We start from the raw sequence: 19,917 nt of genomic DNA, 5'->3' as shown, positions 1-19,917 counted from the left end.
GATAAGTATTCTCTGAAGCATGATAAGTTTTTACTGTCACTATTTGGGGAGAAAAACTGGGTGGGGGAGCAAACTAACTTTATTGAATATCCACCCCGTGCCCAGCACTGTGCTGTATATTAGGGGCAGGTGAGTGGAAGAATAAAAAACGTTCTGCCCTCATGGAGCACATATTCTGGCAGCTGAGATTTGAAAGTCCCTTGTTTAAAGTTAACACATTTTAACTTAAACACGTTAAACAAGTTAAAACAATGCTGACTTTGGAGTCAGACAGACTTTTGTTCCGTTTAAACTTCAGTCATTAAATGACTACTTACTGACTGCCCAACACAGCCAGCAATGTATCCCTACTTGGGGACAGGATGGTGAGCTAAACCAGACTTTATCCCTGCCTTAATGGAGCTTATATCTACTAGGGGTGACAAGTGATAATTAATTATATACATAACCATGAATTATAACTGACCACTGCTTCAAAGGGAGGGACACAGTGCTGTGAGAGACGACATAATAGTGGATAACGACCTAGTCAAGGGAGTCAAGACTTGAAGGAAGAGCAGGAGTTAATTAGATAAGTGGGGAGGGGAAATACCACCCAAGCAGAGGGACACACAGTAGAAAGATAGGAAAAGACTAGACCGGTGCATCACAGTAGCCACTAGCCACATGTAACAATTGAGCCCTTGGAATTTGGTTAGTGTGACCGAAACACTAAAATCTTAATTTTAGTTAATTAAAATTTAAAAACTGAAGCAGAATAAACTTTAAAATATTGATTGTATGTTGAAATGATCATATTTGGGACATATGAGTTAAAACATTATTCATATTAACATCACCTGATTTTTTTTTAATTTTTAAAAAATATGGCTACTAGAAAATTCTAAATTATATATGTGGCCCACATTATGTTTCCATTGGACTGTGCTGGGTTAGACCATGTGGTTTGGTTCTAGGACACGGAACTCTCCCCTTTTCAATGAAGTAACGTGTAGTTGGAAGAAAACTGCACTTGGAGCCAGAGACCTATGGGTCCTGCCCCTCACTGGATGGATGACCTGGTGCACTCACTAAGCAGCCAGTAAATATCCCTTGAATGACCCGGAGTTTCTTCATTTGTCAAATGGAACCAGTAATACACACAGTTAGGATTTTAGGAGATCTAGAGTTGATTCTCGAGCAGTTCTCTGCCCTTTGCTCACTGTGCGACCTTGAAGCGGCCCCTGACCTCAGGTTCCCCTGCCCGTCAAAGCCGATGAGAGGCCCGGCGTGGGGAGGCTGGCAGGCAGGGTCACTGTCTGTCTGTTCATCTTACCTGAAGACATAGGCGGAATCCGACGAACTCGGGGCCGATTCCGCCACGGCTCCCTCAGGGGACCCTGTAAAGTTCTGGATGGGACACCCGACACCCGTTGTGCCCACAACCACCAGGAAGGGGTGCCCTTTGTTTTGTGGTCTGGGAGGAGGAAGAGGAGGAGGGACGTCGGAGAGAGGCCCATTTTGCGTTTGTAAGTCCTGACGTTCTCCAGGCAACGCGGGCCGCAGCCACCACTCGCACCTTTCCCACGACAACGGAGGCGTGGCGAGCCTCCACCTCGTCCACGAGACGCCGTTACCACGGCGACGGCCCCGTTAGGCGGGGGAGACCAGACCCAGGGGTTTGTGGGGAGGATGAGTGTGGTTCCTCGTCCTAGCCCATAGCACGGGGCATGGAAGTGACTCCAGAAGACACTGCCTTTGTGGAGTCTGTTAAATATATCGGGGGTAGTCCTCAAGAGTTTCTGGTGCTTCGCGTAGGCTCGCGTTGGGGACCGTGCCGTGCCGGGCACCCCCACCTCCCTCGGTGGTAGAGCCCGGCGTGGCTGCGTGTGCGCGTGCGCGCGGCCGGCGGAGAGGAGGCGCCCGTGGTCGAGGTCGTGGCGGGGGACGCGGCCTCTGCTGGGTACCTAGCGGGAGGTCGGGGGGTTCTCTTGGAACCTCAGCTTCCGGGGCACGTCAGGTACGTCTCCGAGCCCGGCGTCGCCCGAGGGCCCGAGGAGGGTTGGGACACCCGGGCGTTCCCCAGGGTACCCAGGGCCTCCCCGCAGCTGGGGCAGCCGGAGGGCGCGGAGCAGGGGGCGGGGGCCGGGTTTACCGCAGGCCCGTCACCTCCTTTTTCCAAGTGTGTTTCCTCGTTTGTAAATTGGGGTGGTAATTCCTCTCTTAAGTCAGCTGTGAAGGTGATTAACGAGAGCGTGCGAATGAACGTGTGTTTGCTACCGTTAGTTAACAGCCCTGGGTGGGCGTGTACCTGCGTGGCTTATACTTGGTTGGCTCTGAACTCTTTGAGAGTCCGATGAAAGCGAGAGACTGCTTCCTCACCTTCTTGTTAGATTAAAATAAGATAATGTATTTTATGGCCCATTGCAAACTGTAAAGCGTTGCACAGTGTTGAAGTGATTATTATCATCAGCGCAGAGGAGTAGACCTTATTTGAAGCCCAATTCCACCGCCTTCCCACGGCGTGATTGGGAGCAAGTTACTTAACTTCTCTAAGCCTCAGTTTTCTGATCTGTAGACGGGAACAAACTACTTGATCTACTTCTGCCAGGGTTGTTGTGAGCATCAAATGCCACAGTTTTTTAAAAACACTGAAGCACAAAACAGTCTGTGAGTGGGTACTATTGTTACCCTTGGGGCCCAGGGAAGGTAAGTTGCAGGGTCCCACTGGGGTTGAGAAGCAGAGCAATGGTTGGAACCTAGTAGCTCTCCTTTGTACTGAGCCCTTTCTCTCCAGCGAGTTTCACTGGAAAGAAGGCTTCCTTGGGCCAAGGGTACAGCTGGGACCTCTTGGTCCCCACTAATATTCTAGGATCTCAGCCAGAGTTGTTTGTAGATGAGTGGATCTGACTTAAAAGCTAGTCCAGACCCTTCCTTTTCCTCATCTGTAATATATTGGTGGCGGTGCTTGGCTTAAGTGTTGTGAGAATGAGGGAGGTCATGCGTGAAGTGCCCTTGTTAAAACCTGGAGGAATAAAGTTACTTGGCCAGGGTTTAGCAGGCAACTGAGGGGCAGATCCAGGCCTAGAACTTGGTCTGTTGTGTCCACGTGATATGCTCAGGCTTAGTGCTCTTAGCACCATTGTGGGCTTTGCAAGAACAACTTGGCTTATTTTTCCTTCTTCAAATGTCTCCAGATCTTGGAGGGGCAGGGACTGCTTTTCATCTGTTTTTTTGTTCATTTGTTTGGTTTGTTTTTTCATAAGTAATATATGGATATATTATCATTGTAATAATTTATTAAATACAGAAATATATTTCTTTAATCTAACTTTATATTGTAACATGAAATTGCCACTATTAGGCTGTTTGTTTGTTTTTTTAACCTTTAAAATGGCAAATTCAGGGAATTCCCTGGTGGTCCAGTGGTTAGGACTCGGTGCTCTCACTGCCAGGGGCCCAGGTTCCATCCCTAGTTGGGGAGTTAAGATCCTGCAAGCTGTGCGACTCGGCCAAAAAAAATTAGAATTAAAATTAAAAGTTTTTAAAAATGGCAAATTCAGTTGAGTCAGCCATCCTACTTCCTTTCCCAGATTTAACCACTGTGTGCAGTTTATCCCTCCAAATCTTTTTTATTTAGCGACCTATATTCTCGCTTTTTATTTTCTTTTTGTCTTGTCATGTGAGATTATAGTATACACTTTGTTCTGTTGCTTGCTTTTTTAAAAAAATTTATTTATTTATTTATTTTTGGCTGCGTTTGGTCTTCGTTGCTGTGGGCGGGCTTTCTCTGGTTGCAGAGAGCGGAGGCTAACTCTTCGTTGCGGTGCGCAGACTTCTCATTGCGGTGGCTTCTCGTTGTGGAGCACGGGCTCTAGGCATGTGGGCTCAGTAGTTGTGGCTCTCGGGCTCTGGAGCGCAGCCTCAGCAGTTGTGGTGCACGGGCTTAGTTGCTCCGCGGCACATGGGATCTTCCTGGAACAGGGCTCGAACCCATGTCCCCTGCATTGGCAGGCAGGTTCTTAACCACTGCGCCACCAAGGAAGTCCCTCGCTTGCTTTGTTAATGTTAGAGTGGTCCATGTACAGCTGTCTGTCTGTCTTTACTTGCCGTCTAGTACTCCCTTATAAGAATGTGCCACGATGTATTTGGCTACAGCAACCATTGGTAGGCATTTTGGATTGTTTCTTATTTTGTGCTGTTATCAACAATAGAGAACATTTGTGTGAACATGTCCAATTCTTTCTGGAGGAGAGTTTTTAGAAGCAGATTTGCTGCCCAAAAAGTATGCACATGAAAAACTTTGCTAGGTTTTGCCTAATTGAAAAAATGATAGCATCTTATGTTTCCACGAAGAGTAAATGAAAGTATCTTTTTCTCCATACCCTCACCAGCATTGGATATTATTGAGCTCTTAAATTTTGCCAGTGTGATGGATGAAAATGCTTCCTTTTATGATGTACCCCATAAGGTTTTTTTTTTATTTTTAATTTATCTTTTGATTTTTTAAATTTTAAATTTTTTAATTAAAAAAATTTTTTTACTTTCTAAAATTAAAAAAAATTTTTTTAATTTTTAAATTTTATTTATTAATTTAATTAATTTATTTATTTATTTTTGGCTGCGTTGGGTCTTTATTGCTGCACGCGGGCTTTCTCTAGTTGCGGCAAGCGGGGGCTGCTCTTTGTTGCAGTGCGCAGGCTTCTCATTGCGGTGGCTTCTCTTGTTGCGGAGCACGGGCTCTAGGCACACAGGCTTCAGTAGTTGCAGCATGCAGGCTCAGTAGTTGTGGCTTGTGGGCTCTAGAGTGCAGGCTCAGTAGTGGTGTTGCACGGGCTTAGTTGCTCCGCAGCATGTGGGATCTTCCCAGACCAGGGATCGAACCCATGTGCCCTACACTGGCAGGAGGATTCTTAACCAATGTGCCACCAGGGAAGTCCCCCCCACAAGTTATTAATACGAGGATAATTTGATACACATCTTTAGCCAGCTGACCATGGCTGTGGACCTTGGGAAAATTGGATAACTTCTCCGAGCCCTAGTTGTCTCATCTCTGATATGGACAGGAAAATTACCTTATGGGGTTACTACAAGGAATAAAAGAAATTTATGAAGTGTGCCCAGCATTGTGTCCAAACCCTAGTGGATACGCAGGAAGTGATATTAGTTAGTTTTTGTTGTGACCTTTTCTTTTTTGAGTTAAAAATCTTTCTTCCTGGGGCTTCTCTGGTGGCGCAGTGGTTAAGAATCTGCCTGCCAATGCAAAGGACACAGGTTCGAGCCCTGGCCCGGGAAGATCCCACATGCCGTGGAGCAACTAATCCCGTGCGCCACAACTACTGAGCCTGAGGTCTAGATCCCACATGCCGCGGAGCAACTAAGCCTGTGTGCCACAACTACTGAGCCTGAGGTCTAGGTCTAGAGCCCACAAGCCACAACTACTGAGCCCACATGCCACAACTACTGAAGCCTGCGTGCCTAGAGCCCGTGCTCCGCAACAAGAGAAGCCGTGACAATGAGAACTCTGCACACCGCAACAAAGAGTAGCCCCCGCTCACCGCAACTAGAGAAAGCCCACGCACAGCAATGAAGACCCAACACAGCTAAAAATAAAAAAAATAAAAAAAAAATCTTTCTTCCTGGATATTCCCATTTCATTCCTGTTCCGCCCTCTGTAGACATAAGATTAATTGTCTTCCCTCTTCCACCCTTTTTCTTTTTTCCAGCAGAAACAATGCCAGGGGCTTCCACTGTGTTTTGGATGACATGGTAGCACAGCTTCAAATTCCCTCATCATCTTAGTCCTCAGTGCTGTCCCGTCCACCACCAAGCTGGAATCATTCTGGTTTGTCCAAGTCCTAAAGTGTTGTGCCCCAGCCCAAATGCCATCTTCCAGGTTGTGGGTCTACCGCTGTTTGTTTGTGGGGTTTTTTTGGAATTTTATTTAATTTATTTTTTTATACAGCAGGTTCTTATTAGTCATCAGTTTTATACACATCAGTGTATACATGTCAGTCCCAATCGCTCAATTCATCACACCACTACCTCCACCCCCCCGCCGCTTTCCCCCCTTGGTGTCCATACGTTTGTTCTCTACATGTGTCTCAATTTCTGCCCTGCAAACTGGTTCATCTGTACCATTTTTCTAGGTTCCACATATATGCGTTAATATACGATATTTGTTTTTCTCTGTCTGACTTACTTCACTCTGTATGACAGTCTCTAGATCCATCCATGTCTCAACAAATGGCCCAATTTCGTTCCTTTTTATGGCTGAGTAATAGTCCATTGTATATATGTACCACCTCTTCTTTATCCATTCATCTGTCGATGGGCATTTAGGTTGCTTCCATGACCTGGCTATTGTAAATAGTGCTGCAATGAACATTGGGGTGCATGTGTCTTTTTGAATTATGGTTTTCTCTGGGTATATGCCCAGTAGTGGGATTGCTGGATCATATGGTAATTTTATTTTTAGGTTTTTTTTTTTTTTTTTTTTTTTAAAGATTAGTTTTGCTTTTTTTTTTTTTTTTTTTAATACTTTATTTATTTATTTAATTTATTTATTTATGACTGTGTTGGGTCTCAGTTTTCGTGTGAGGGCTTTCTCTAGTTGCGGCAAGTGGGGGCCACTCTTCATCGCGGTGCGGGGGCCGCTCTTCATCGCGGGGCGCGGGCCTTTCACTATCGCGGCCCCTCCCGTTGCGGGGCACAGGCTCCAGACGCGCAGGCTCAGTAGTTGTGGCTCACGGGCCCAGTTGCTCCGTGGCATGTGGGATCTTCCCAGACCAGGGCTCGAACCCATGTCCCCTGCATTGGCAGGCAGACTCTCAACCACTGCACCACCAGGGAAGCCCTATTTTTAGTTTTTTAAGGAACCTTGATACTGTTCTCCATAGTGGCTGTAGCAATTTACATTCCCACCAACAGTGCAAGAGGGTTCCCTTTTCTCCACACCCTCTCCAGCATTTGTTGTTTGTAGATTTTCTGATGATGCCCATTCTAACTGGTGTGAGGTGGTACCTCATTGTAGTTTTGATTTGCATTTCTCTAATAATTAGTGATGTTGAGCAACTTTTCATGTGCTTCTTGGCCATCTGTATGACTTCTTTGGAGAAATGTCTATTTAGGTCTTCTGCCCATTTTTGGATGGGGTTGTTTGTTTTTTTTAATACTGAGCTGCATGAGCTGCTTATATATTTTGGAGATTAATCCTTTGTCCGTTGACTTGTTTGCAAATATTTTCTCCCATTCTGAGGGGTGTCTTTTCGTCTTGTTTATGGTTTCCTTTGCTGTGCAAAAGCTTTGAAGTTTCATTAGGTCCCATTTGTTTATTTTTGTTTTTATTTCCATTACTCTAGGAGGTGGATCAAAAAAGATCTTGCTGTGATTTATGTCAAAGAGTGTTCTTCCTATATTTTCCTCTGAGACTTTTATAGTGTCTGGTCTTACATTTAGGTCTCGAATCCATTTTGAGTTTATTTTTGTGTATGGTGTTAGGGAGTGTTCTAATTTCATTCTTTTACATGTAGCTGTCCAGTTTTCCCAGCACCACTTATTGAAGAGACGGTCTTTTCTCCATTGTATATCCTTGCCTCCTTTGTCATAGATTAGTTAACCATAGGTGCGTGGGTTTATCTGTGGGCTTTCTATCTTGTTCCATTGATCTATGTTTCTGTTTTTGTGCCAGTACCATATTGTCTTGATTACTGTAGCTTTGTAGTATAGTCTGAAGTCCTCCAGCTCCGTTTTTTTCCCGCAAGACTGCTTTGGCTATTCGGGGTCTTTTGTGTCTCCATACAAATTTTAAGAGTTTTTGTTCTAGTTCCGTAAAAAATGCCATTGGTAATTTGATAGGGATTGCATTGAATCTGTAGATTGCTTTGGGTAGTAGAGTCATTTTCACAATGTTGATTCTTCCAATCCAAGAACATGGTATATCTCTCCATCTATTGGTATCATCTTTAATTTCTTTCATCAGTGTCTTATAGTTTTCTGCATACAGGTCTTTTGTCTCCCTAGGTAGGTTTATTCCTAGGTATTTTATTTTTTTTGTTGCAATGGTAAATGGGAGTGTTTCTGTAATTTCTCTTTTAGATTTTTCATCATTAGTGTATATAGGACTGCAAGAGATTTCTGAGCATTAATTTTGTAAACTGCAACTTTACCAAATTCATTGATTAGCTCTAGTAGTTTTCTGGTGGCATTTTTGGGATTCTGTATGTATAGTATCATGTCATCTGTAAACAGTGACAGTTGTACTTCTGCTTTTCCAATTTGTATTCCTTTTATTTCTTTTTCTTCTCTGATTGCCGTGGCTAGGACTTCCAAAACTATGTTGAATAATAGTGGTGAGAGTGGACATCCTTGTCTTGTTCCTGATCTTAGAGGAAATGCTTTCAGTTTTTCACCATTGAGATGATGTTTGCTGTGGGTTTGTTGTATATGGCCTTTATTATGTTGAGGTAGGTTCCCTCTATGCCCACTTTCTGGAGTGTTTTTATCATAAATGGGTGTTGAATTTTGTCAGAAGCTTTTTCTGCATCTATTGAGGTGATCAATATGGTTTTTCTTCTTCAATTTGTTAATATGGTGTATCACATTGATTGATTTGCGTGTATTGAAGAATCCTTGCATCCTGGGATAAATCCCACTTGATCATGGTGTATGATCCTTTTAATGTGTTGTTGGATTCTGTTTGCTAGTATTTTGTTGAGGATTTTTGCATCTATATTCATCAGTGATATTGGTCTGTAATTTTCTTTTTTTGGAGTATCTTTGTCTGGTTTTGGTATCAGGGTGATGGTGGCCTCATAGGATGAGTTTGGGAATGTTCCTTCCTCTGCAATTTTTTGGAAGAGTTTGAGAAGGATGGGTGTTAGCTCTTCTCTAAACGTTTGATAGAATTCACCTGTGAAGCCACCTGGTCCTGGACTTTTGTTTGTTGGAAGATTTTTAATCACAGTTTCAATTTCATTACTTGTGATTGGTCTGTTCATATTTTCTATTTCTTCCTGTTTCAGTCTTGGAAGGTTATACCTTTCTAAGAATTTGTCCATTTCTTCCAGGTGGTCCATTTTATTGGCATAGAGTTGCATGTAGTAGTCTCTTAGGATGCTTTGTATTTCTGCGGTGTCTGTTGTAACTTCTGCTTTTTCATTTCTAAGTTTATTGATTTGAGTCCTCTCCCTCTTGATGAGTCTGGCTAGTTGTTTATCAATTTTATTTATCTTCTCAAAGAACCAGCTTTTAGTTTTATTGATCTTTGCTATTGTTTTCTTTGATTCTATTTCATTTATTTCTGCTCTGATCTTTATGATTTCTTTCCTTCTGCTAACTTTGGGCTTTGTTTACTCTTCTTTCTCTAGTTCCTTTAGGTGTAAGGTTAGATTGTTTATTTGAGATTTTTCTTGTTTCTTGAGGTAGGATTGTATAGCTATAAACTGCTTTTGCTGCATCCCATAGGTTTTGGATCCTCATGTTTTCATTGTCATTTGTCTCTAGGTATTTTTTGATTTCCACTTTGATTTCTTCAGTGATCTCTTGGTTATTTAGTAACGTATTGTTTAGCCTCCATGTGTTTGTGTTCTTTATGTTTTTTTCCCTGTAATTCATTTCTAATCTCATAGCGTTGTGGTCAGAAAAGATGCTTGATATGATTTGAATTTTCTTAAATTTACTGAGGCTTGATTTGTGACCCAAGATGTGATATATCCTAGAGAATGTTCTGTGCGCAGTTGAGAAGAAAGTGTAATCTGCCGTTTTTGGATGGAATGTCCTTTAAATATCAATTAAATCTACCTGGTCTATTGTGTCATTTAAAGCCTCTGTTTCCTTATTTATTTTCATTTTGGATGATCTGTCCATTGGTGTAAGTGAGGTGTTAAAGTCCCCCACTATTACTGTGTTACTGTCAATTTCCTCTTTTATAGCTGTTAGCAGTTGCCTTATGTATTGAGGTGCTCCTGTGTTGGGTGCATATATATTTATAATTGTTTTATCTTCTTCTTGGATTGATCTTTGATCATTATGTAGTGTCCTTCCTTGTCTCTTGTAACATTCTTAATTTTAAAGTCTATTTTATTGGATATGAGTATTGCTACTTCAGCTTTCTTCTGATTTCCATTTGCATGGAATATCTTTTTCCATCCCCTCACTTTCAGTCTGTATGTGTCCCTAGGTCTGAAGTGGGTCTCTTGTAGACAGCATATATATGGGTCTTGTTTTTGTATCCATTCAGCAAGCCTGTGTCTTCTGGTTGGAGCATTTAATCCATTCATGTTTAAGATAATTATCGATATGTATCTTCCTATGACCATTTTCTTAATTGTTTTGGGTTTGCTTTTGTAGGTCCTTTTCTTCTCTTGTGTTTCCCACTTAGAGAAGTTCCTTTAGCATTTGTTGTAGAGCTGGTTTGGTGGTGCTGAATTCTCTTAGCTTTTGCTTGTCTGTAAAGCTTTTGATTTCTCCATCAAATCTGAATGAGATCCTTGCCAGGTAGAGTGATCTTGGTTGTAGGTTCTTCCCTTTCATCACTTTAAGTATATCATGCCACTCCCTTCTGGCTTGTAGAGTTTCTGCTGAGAAGTCAGCTGTTAACCTTATGGGAGTTCCCTTGTATGTTATTTGTCATTTTTCCCTTGCTGCTTTCAATAAGTTTTTCTTTGTCTTTAATTTTTGCCAATTTGATTACTATGTGTCTCAGCGTGTTTCTCCTTGGGTTTATCCCGTATGGGACTCTCTGCGCTTCCTGGACTTGGGTGGCTATTTCCTTTCCCATGTTAGGGAAGTTTTTGACTATAATCTCTTCAAATATTTTCTCTGGTCCTTTCTCTCTCTCTTCTCCTTCTGGAACCCCTATAATGTGAATGTTGTTGCGTTTAATGTTGTCTCAGAGGTTTCTTAGGCTGTCTTCATTTCTTTTCATTCTTTTTTCTTTATTCTCTTCCGCAGCAGTGAATTCCACCATTCTGTCTTCCAGGTCACCTATCCGTTCTTCTGCCTCAGTTATTCTGCTATTGATTCCTTCTAGTATAGTTTTCATTTCACTTATTGTATCGTTCATCTCTGTTTGTTTGTTCTTTAATTCTTCTAGGTCTTTGTTAAACATTTCTTGCATCTTCTAGATCTTTGCCTCCATTCTTTTTCCAAGGTCCTGGATCATCTTCACTATGATTATTCTGAATTCTTTTTCTGGAAGGTTGCCTATCTCCACTTCATTAAGTTGTTTTTCTGGGGTTTTATCTTGTTCCTTCATCTGGTACATAGCCCTCTGCCTTTTCATCTTGTCTATCTATCTGTGAGTATGGTTTTTGTTCCACAGGCTGCAGGATTGTAGTTCTTCTTGCTTCTGCTGTCTGCCCTCTGGTGGATGGGTCTGTCTAAGAGGCTTGTGCAAGTTTCGTGATGGGAGGGACTGGTGGTGGGTAGAGCTGACTGTTGCTCTGGTGGGCAGAGCTCAGCAAAACTTTAATCTGCTTGACTGCTGATGGGAGGGGCTGCATTCCCTCCCTGTTGGTTGTTTGGCCTGAGGCAACCCAACACTGGAGCCTACCTGGGCTCTTTGGTGGGGCTAATGGCAGACTCTGGGAGGGCTCACGCCAAGGAGTACTTCCCAGAACTTCTGCTGCCAGTGTCCTTGTCCCCACAGTGAGCCACAGCCACCCCCCACATCTGCAAGAGACCCTCCAACACTAGCAGGTAGGTCTGGTTCAGTCTCCCCTGGGGTCACTGCTCCTTCCCCTGGGTCCCGATGTGCACACTACTTTGTGTGTGCCCTCTAAGAGTGGAGTCTCTGTTTCCCCCAGTCGTGTCGAAGTCCTGCAATCAAATCCCACTAGCCTTCAAAGTCTGATTCTCTAGGAATTCCTCCTCCCGTTGCCGGACCCCCAGGTTGGGAAGCCTGACGTGGGGCTCAGAACCTTCACTCCAGTGGGTGGACTTCTGTGTTATAAGTGTTCTCCAGTCTGTGAGTCACCCACCCAGCAGTTATGGGATTTGATTTTACTGTGATTGCGCCCCTCCTACTGTCTCACTGTGGCTTCTCCCTTGTCTTTGGATGTGGAGTATCTTTTTTGGTGAGTTCCAGTGTTTTCCTGTCGATGATTGTCCAGCAGCTCGTTGTGATTCTGGTGTTCTCGCAAGAGGGAGTGAGAGCACGTCCTTCTACTCTGCCATCTTGGTTAAGGGCTCTGTACCACTCTTTGTTTGTTTGTTTGTTAATTAATTAATTTATTTATTTTTGGCTGTGTTGGGTCTTCGTTTCTGTGCGAGGGCTTTCTCTAGTTGCGGCAAGCGGGGGCCAAGCTTCATCGTGGTGCGTGGGCCTCTCACTATCGCAGCCTCTCTTGTTGTGGAGCACAGGCTCCAGATGCGCAGGCTCAGTAGTTGTGGCTCACGGGCCTAGTCGCTCCGCGGCATGTGGGATCTTCCCAGACCAGGGCTCGAACCCGTGTCCCCTGCATTGGCAGGCAGATTCTCAACCACTGCGCCACCAGGGAAGCCCTCTACCACTGTTTTTAATCACAAACACATACCAGTAAAACTCTTATGAGCACATACCTCTAAATGTCTTATTTATTTATTTATAAGTCATATATGCATATATTTTTGTACAGTGTATATATGTATTGTAAAGCTTCCAAAGAAGCTTCTAAACTTTTATCGTTAATTTTAGTGATGTTAATTTCTGTATCACTGAAAACGGCACAGAATTTCTTTTTCATTTTCTCATTTAATATATGTCTTGCTAATTGTGATTAATTCCTACCATGAGTTATCTTTTAATGATAGTTGACATAAAACCTTGTTGCAGATAGTCTTGAGAAATTCCCTGTTTTTTTGGCCAACTTCCTATCAGATATGATAAACTCATTACTATTTCTATCTCATAATGTGGTGAAGGAAGATTTTTATATCTGGGAGTAGGAAAAGGGAGAGCTCTGGTACTTTCTTTTTGCTCACCTGTGCTTTCATTATTGTTATCATCAGTCTACAATTTCTTAGAGGGAATCCTTTTACGCTATTTGTGTATTACACATTAAAATTGTGTAATACATGGGAAGAAATGATCTGTGACCCTGCCCCACACCACATACAAAAGTTAATTGCAGATGAGTCATAGTCCTAAATGTGAAAGCCGAAAGAGAAAATTTCCAAAAGTTAATATAAAAAAATATCATGACCTTACAGTAGGCAAAAATTTCTTAAATAGGACACAAAAACACTAATCATTAAAAAATTTTTGGGGGGCTTCCCTGGTGGCGCAGTGGTTGAGAGTCTGCCTGCTAATGCAGGGGACACGGGTTCGAGCCCTGGTCTGGGAAGATCCCACATGCCACGGAGCAGCTGGGCCCGTGAGCCACAGCTGCTGAGCCTGCGCGTCTGGAGCCTGTGCCCCACAACGGGAGGGGCCGCGATAGTGAAAGGCCCGCGCACCGCGATGAAGAGCGGTCCCCGCACCGCGATGAAGAGTGGCCCCCACTTGCCGCAACTAGAGAAAGCCCTCGCACGAACCGAAGACCCAGCACAGCCAAAAATAAATAAATAAATAAATAAATAAATAAATAAATAAATAAATAAATAAAAATTAAAAAAAAAAAAAAAAGAATCTGCCTGCAAAAAAAAAAAAAATTTTTTTTGATAAGTTAGATCCCATTAAAATTAAGAACTTCTTTAATCAAAAAGGAACCAATAGGACTTCCCTGGTGGTGCAGTGGTTAAGAATCCACCTGCTAATGCAGGGGACACAGGTTCGAGCCCTGGTCCGGGAAGATCCTACATGCCGCAGAGCAACTAAGCCCGTGCGCCACAACTACTGAGCCTGCTTTCTAGAGCCCGTGAGCCACAGCTGCTGAGCCCTCGTGCCACAGCTACTGAAGCCCATGCGCCTAGAGCCCGCGCTCCGCAACAAGAGAAGCCACTGCAATGAGAAGCCCGTGCACCACAATGAAGAGTAGCCCCCACTCGCTGCAACTAGAAAAAGCCCGCATGCAGCAACGAAGACCCAATGCAGCCAAAGATAAATAAATAAAATTTTAAGAAAAACGAAGAAAACTTAAAAAGAAACCAATAAAAAAGCAAAAAGGCAGGTCCCAGAAAAGCCTTCATTTCTTGAAAATGGAGTATATGTAGAAGCTGTTACCCTAGCTGTGAGTCTTACCAGTGTTCATGAATAAGTAGGATCACATGCCTTGCCCTAGAGTGTAAATCTGGTGATGCCAATTTGTGACAAAACTTAAGACAGGCCAGTTAGGCACTTGCCTGTGGTTAACATGAACTGTAGAGACACACAGACCTGCGTTCTAATACTCGCTCACACTTAGGACCTTAGTCTTTCTAAACATCATCTGTGAAATAGGTATAGGAAGAGGTACTAAACAGAGAGTGGTTGTGAGGCCTGAGATACTGCCAAGGTTTTGGCACTATGCCTAGCACATAGTGAGCACTCAGCACATGGGAGCTGAGGATTGTTACCCAGGATTGTTAATGGCCGCATGATAAGATGTGTGTTTTCATGATTCCAGGACAGGGGCGCAAGGTCACTGACCCAACTCTTTGTATCCCTGACTTCTTCTGACCCTAGGAGAAGGGAGCATTGACCTTTCCTTCATCAGGCCAAAGATGCCTCTCTTTGGGAGTACGTTCAGTCCGAAGAAGACGCCCCCTCGGAAGTCTGCGTCTCTCTCCAACCTGCATAATGTGAGTGTCAGCACGGGGCTCAACCTGGTGTGCAGCGTGACTGGAGCATTGAGCCTGGTTTCTTATGGAAAGTGTGGTCCTCCAGAGATATCCTCGTGGGAGGGCATCCTTTTAATTCATATTATTGCTATTGCTGAAAACATATTTTAACTCCTTTTTGGGAATTATTGTCAGAGCTTGTTGAAGAACCTTAAAAGATAGTCGTCCTCATTATGATTTGGGGACCAAATGATGTTATCCAATTTGACTTCACTTTACTCCCAAGACTTGTCCAGGAATCAGTTTTAGTCATGTCTAAGAAACAAATTTATTCTCAAAGGATGATGTTTTGCTATCATTAAGAGCATTCAAAAGGATATATCGGGGCTTCCCTGGTGGCGCAGTGGTTGAGAATCTGCCTGCCAATGCAGGGGACACGGGTTCGAGCCCTGGTCTGGGAAGATCCCACATGCCATGGAGCGACTAGGCCCGTGCACCACAACTACTGAGCCTGCACGTCTGGAGCCTGTGCTCCGCAACAAGAGAGGCCGCGATAGTGAGAGGCCCGCGCACTGCGATGAAGAGGGGCCCCCACTTGCCGCAACCAGAGAAAGCCCTCGCACAGAAACGAAGACCCAACACAGCCATAAATAAATAAATAAATAAAATTAAAAAAAAAAAAAAGGATATATCACAGCTCCAAAGACAGTTTCTGAGCTCCTTGAGGGCAGAGGGATTGCATTCATTTCTGTATATCCAGTACCAGTCCTGGTGCAGGGTGGGCACTCAGTGAGCTGTAGAAACACTGAAAAACACATTAAAGAACAGCTACTACTACTCATTGGGCCTTAGCATTTTATGCCTTTTCCAGGACATACGTAGCTCCATAAGAAACAAATGATAGCTCGGGCTTATTACATTTAAAAAGAACTTTTCACTTTATTAAAAATTTACAGTAGGATTTCTTAAACTGGTAAGTGCCCTGTAGATACGAAATAATTCAGTTTGCAAATTTCAGCATGTATAGCTTTTCCAGAAAATATCTATGGTATAAAGCTGTACGTTTCTTCTCTCTTATAGTTTAAAAGTTTTGGGGATACCTTATTTAATTTTCTGACTTAAAAAAAATTACTAAATGTGCTGGGTAAGGATTATAGAGAAGAAATGAGTTGTTGGAATCATACCGTTAGCAGGAGGGGTGCTGGGCCTAGAGCCCCTGTGCTCCGGCCTCCCGAAGCCAGCATGCGCGTCTCCCCCACAGTTGGATCGGTCGACCCGGGAGGTGGAGCTGGGCCTTGACTATGGAACGCCCACCATGAACCTGGCCGGGCAGAGCCTGAAGTTTGAAAACGGCCAGTGGATAGCAGGTGGGCTGCATTTCCTACCATTTTGCCCAGCAAGATGGTGGAAGGAAACCGCCCTTGTGACTGCTGCTTGTGTCCTTCCACCAGAGACAGGGATTAGCGGAGGCGTGGACCGGAGGGAGGCCCAGCGCCTCCGGAGGCGGAACCAGCAGCTGGAGGAAGAGAACAATCTCTTGCGGCTGAAGGTGGACATCCTGCTGGACATGGTGAGGAGGGTGGTGGGGAGGGAAGCCTTGGCTTTCCTTGGGCAGGTCCACTGCGAGTCCTTTCAGCCAGCCCACACCTCTCGAGTGCCAGTTTGCTCAGGTACATTGCTGTGAATCCAAAGATGCAAAACCAAATCAGACGCAGTCCCCACCCTCCAGGGCTCCCAGTCTAGTGGGGAGATAGACAGTAAACATAGTGACAGTGCCTCATGGTAAGGGCAGTGATTAGAGTCTGTCCAGGGCCTGGCATGCACACAGAGGAGAGATTCCTTCTGTCCAGTCAGGAGGATGTTGCAGGGGAAGGGATATTTGAGCTGAATGTGGAAAGATAAAGGTGGGAATGGAGGCTGGGATGAAGGCATTCAGGAAGGACAGCCTGCTCCTGGCTGGACAAGGTCCTGCACCACGCAGCCATTAGTCAGTGCCCCGTGCAGACCTGCCAAGGGGCACTCTCTGCGTTGGCATCGGTTTCCTGTGGCTTTTAAAAACCCAACAACCTGTTGAGCCTAGGGGTGTGTGTGATGGTTGGTTGAGAGGCAGGAGAGCACACACTGCAGTGGTTAAGAGCATGTGTCTAGAGCTAAACTGCCCAGGTCCCTGGCCCAGCTCCACCACTGGCTGTGTGACTTCAGGCAAGTTACTTAACTGCTCTGTATCTGTAAGAAACGTAGTATCTTCAGCAATAAAATGGGCACGATAGTAGGATGTACCTCATTAGTGAGTTAATAATATAAGCAAAGCTCTTGGAATAGTGTCTTGCTCAGGAAGTGCAGCTCTTCTGTTTCACAGTAAGCTGACCTCTGGAGTTTGTATCTTTCCGTCCCTGCCTGGAGTGTCTTCCACCCTTTCCTCTAAAGGCCACTGAAGGATTCTGATGCGGGAAGTGGCATGCTTTTTTAAAACATTTTTATGTGAGCCACGACTCAGAAGCAACTTAGACCTTAGTCCTTTAACCTTAAAATCACCAATATTTGCCTTTTTCATCCCCTGAAACCTGGTGTCCTTCGCGCAGTGAGTGCCACGCAATCCTAGGTGATCAAAAATGTTGATAGAATGGTGAATGTTCTTCAAGTGCTTGAGGCCCTGAGTCATCAGGAGTTTACTTTCTGCCCAGTTACCAAGGGGTTCCCGTCGTGGAGGCTGCCGGCAGCGTTATGGGAAATGCCGTGGGGCTTCTCCCAGCGCGCAGGGCTGGCCTTGCCAACCTGAAACGTAGCCCAGAAACGTCCTCCTTTATAACGGTTTGCTGCTCTACTTCCAGCTCTCTGAGACCACCGCCGAATCCCACTTAATGGAGAAGGAGCTGGATGAACTGAAGAGTGTCAGCCGGCGGAGAAAATGAAGACCCCAAAGACACCCGTTAGGAGCACAGGGGGAAACCCATTCGTCAGAAGAGGAGGATGTGGCTGAGGGAATTTTTAACCAAACTAGTGGATTAGGTCCTGGGAGAGTATCATACAATGGGACCAAAAGGCACTGGCCCCCTTAGGTCGGCAGTAGGAAGTCGACAGCGTAGTGGCTTCCAGGCCAGTCCTGTGCTTCACGGCACAGGGAGGCCTCCTCAGGGAGGTCTGGGGTGATGGAGGCCTTTGGGTGTTCTCCAGTCACTTAACACACAAATGCCCGTGGCCCAGGCTCACCCTCGTCAGACGGAATTCAGCGTATCATCTCCTCACACTGTTGTGTGTGGTGTGGCATCAGGTGTACAGAGCCTTGTTGCTAGGGGTCTCAGATAAGGAGCTCTCCTGGTTCTCTGCCCTTCAGGCCACTCTCTCCCTCCTTTAAAGAATACGCGTTCCCCAAATCCACAGCCTCTGGCTTCAGCTTCTCAGCAGCAAGCACCGACCTCCCACGGCAACACTATATTTTTGTGCTACTTTCCTGTTTACCCTACTTTTTTAAATTAAATGATGTTCTGTAATCTCTCTCTGGCCAAAGTGACTGAAAAAAGAAACATCAGTTCTTGAAGAAGTAAATAATGGAGGCTGGGTTCTAAGCTTCCGATGCTCCATCCAAAGACAGAACTTTTAGGTTGTGGGGGAAGGTCACCATTGCAGGAGAAGCATTCCAGCTTCCTGGGCGTTCGCAGAGGCTGATCTGGAACAGAGCGGTCTCTCTGCTCAGATTCCCCTGCCTTCCTCTTTCGGGGTGTTGGAACTAGCCTGGACCGGGCAGGGACCGAGTGGTTGGGATGGGGGGCTGCTCTCCCGGAGTGGGAATCTGTGTCTTCCAGTGAGCTGGGCTTCTCTGGCTGGGGGAGGGAGCCAGCCAAAGGCAGTAAGAGGGAGTCGAGCTTACAAAGTCAAGGGGGGAGGCACTGAGGGTGGGGTCACAGAGCCTAGGCTCTAGACCAGGGATGGCTACTAAGGTCAGAACACCTGTCACCCACCTGGATGGGGCTCAGGATGGTGCTCACACTCTCATTTCCTCCTCAGCTCAGCCCTGTGGAGCAGGGCCTGTCAGTCAGCATGCCTACTGGCAGATAAAGAACCAAACCCCAGGAGGTTCAGAAACTGGTCTAGGATCAGACAGCGGAAGTGTGGGAGCCTGCTGATTCCCAGCCCACAGTGAAAGAGGAGAGCTGGGTGGGGGGCTGCCTCAAATGGAGGCTGCTGTGCGTAGGCCATCCTCAGGGCCAGCTCCATGGCGGATGGATAGAGAAGCACCATCTGTAGCCCCAGCCCATAACCTTCCTTCCTGATAACAGGCGAGACTAATTCAGAAGACATTGGAAAAGGATGTTATATGAGGGTGTAAATCTTCAGGTGCAGATGATAGGCGCAATTGAGAGTTTGCCTATTCCTAGACTAGTATCATTAGCAACCAGTTACCCTGCACCCTGGATACCAGACATCTGTAGACAGTCCCCCTGACTTATGATGGTTCAACTTACAATTTTTCGACTTTGGTGGTACAAAAGTGATACGCATTTAGTATAAACTGTACTTCGAATTTTGAATTTTGATAGTTTTCCGGGCTAGCGAAATGCAATACGATGCTCGTGATGTGAGCCAGTGGCAGTGAGCTGCAGCTCCCCATCAGCACGCAGTCACGAGGATGAACAATCAACACGCTTAAAACCAGTCTGGACCCAGACAACCACTCTGTTTTTCATTTCAGTACAGTATCCGAAAAATTACATGAGATATCCAGCACTTTTTGTAAAATAGGCTTTGTGTTAGATGATTTTGCCCACCTGTAGGCTAATGTAAGTGTTCTGAGCACATGTAAGTTGGCTAAGCTACGATGTCTGGTAGGTTAGGGGTATTACATGCATTTTCGACTTATGTTTTCAACTTATGATGGGTTTATTGGGACATAAACCAAAGAAGGGCTATATTTCTAATTCTCATGAGAATTTTTCAAGTTTGTTATCGTCATCCCCTGCTTTTAGATGAAGAAACAAGCCCAGCAAGGTGATACAGCTGGGAGGGAAGGAGCTAGGACTGAAACCTTTGGAGTCGGGAGGGGCACGTTTGGTTGTCATAGTGACGTGGGTCCTGGTCCCCTCCGCACCACCACTGGCACCTGAGGGGGCTGCAGCCATGTGGGACGGCTCTGCAGTGAAGAAGGACTTGTATTTGGGGTGATGAGGGAAGCAAGCCATTGGTGAGTTTCAGCAGAGGAATGCTATGATTGACTTAAAAAAAAAAAAAAGATCCCTCTGGCTTCTGTGTGGTCAGAACAGA

At 44.9% G+C, this 19,917-nt stretch overlaps 1 protein-coding gene across 8 annotated transcripts; it reads left to right on the top strand.

Annotated features, from left to right (window-relative positions):
* The first annotated feature begins 1,874 nt into the window (after nucleotides 1-1,874).
* On the top strand, nucleotides 1,875-18,168 carry CBY1 (chibby family member 1, beta catenin antagonist). Of its 8 annotated transcripts, XM_057555851.1 has the most exons (7): nucleotides 1,889-1,999; nucleotides 5,709-5,824; nucleotides 11,630-11,679; nucleotides 14,564-14,679; nucleotides 15,920-16,025; nucleotides 16,110-16,228; nucleotides 17,490-18,168. In XM_057555851.1, the coding sequence occupies exons 4-7, from the start codon at nucleotides 14,602-14,604 to the stop codon at nucleotides 17,568-17,570; spliced, it is 384 nt and encodes a 127-aa protein (XP_057411834.1). In that variant the 5' UTR covers nucleotides 1,889-1,999; nucleotides 5,709-5,824; nucleotides 11,630-11,679; nucleotides 14,564-14,601; the 3' UTR covers nucleotides 17,571-18,168. The 8 variants fall into 8 exon arrangements, with proteins under 8 accessions (XP_007189122.2, XP_007189123.2, XP_057411837.1 ...); XM_007189061.3 differs by lacking the exon at nucleotides 11,630-11,679 and having other exon boundaries at nucleotides 1,880-1,999; nucleotides 5,706-5,824; nucleotides 17,490-18,167; XM_057555853.1 differs by lacking the exon at nucleotides 5,709-5,824.
* The last annotated feature ends 1,749 nt before the right edge of the window (nucleotides 18,169-19,917 follow it).

Source organism: Balaenoptera acutorostrata, chromosome 11, assembly GCF_949987535.1.
Source record: "Balaenoptera acutorostrata chromosome 11, mBalAcu1.1, whole genome shotgun sequence".
Taxonomy (NCBI): Eukaryota; Metazoa; Chordata; class Mammalia; order Artiodactyla; family Balaenopteridae; genus Balaenoptera; species Balaenoptera acutorostrata.
The sequence above is the reverse complement of the archived record's forward strand: the minus strand, read 5'-3'. Positions and strand labels throughout refer to the sequence as shown.

Excerpts from the sequence above, each read along its gene's own strand:
- CBY1 (XM_057555854.1), top strand. The coding sequence starts at position 14,602 with ATGCCTCTCTTTGGGAGTACGTTCAGTCCGAAGAAGACGCCCCCTCGG. Across the intron at positions 16,026-16,109 it reads AAACGGCCAGTGGATAGCAG|AGACAGGGATTAGCGGAGGC; the intron begins GTGGGCTGCATT and ends TCCTTCCACCAG. Across the intron at positions 16,229-17,489 it reads TGGACATCCTGCTGGACATG|CTCTCTGAGACCACCGCCGA; the intron begins GTGAGGAGGGTG and ends CTCTACTTCCAG.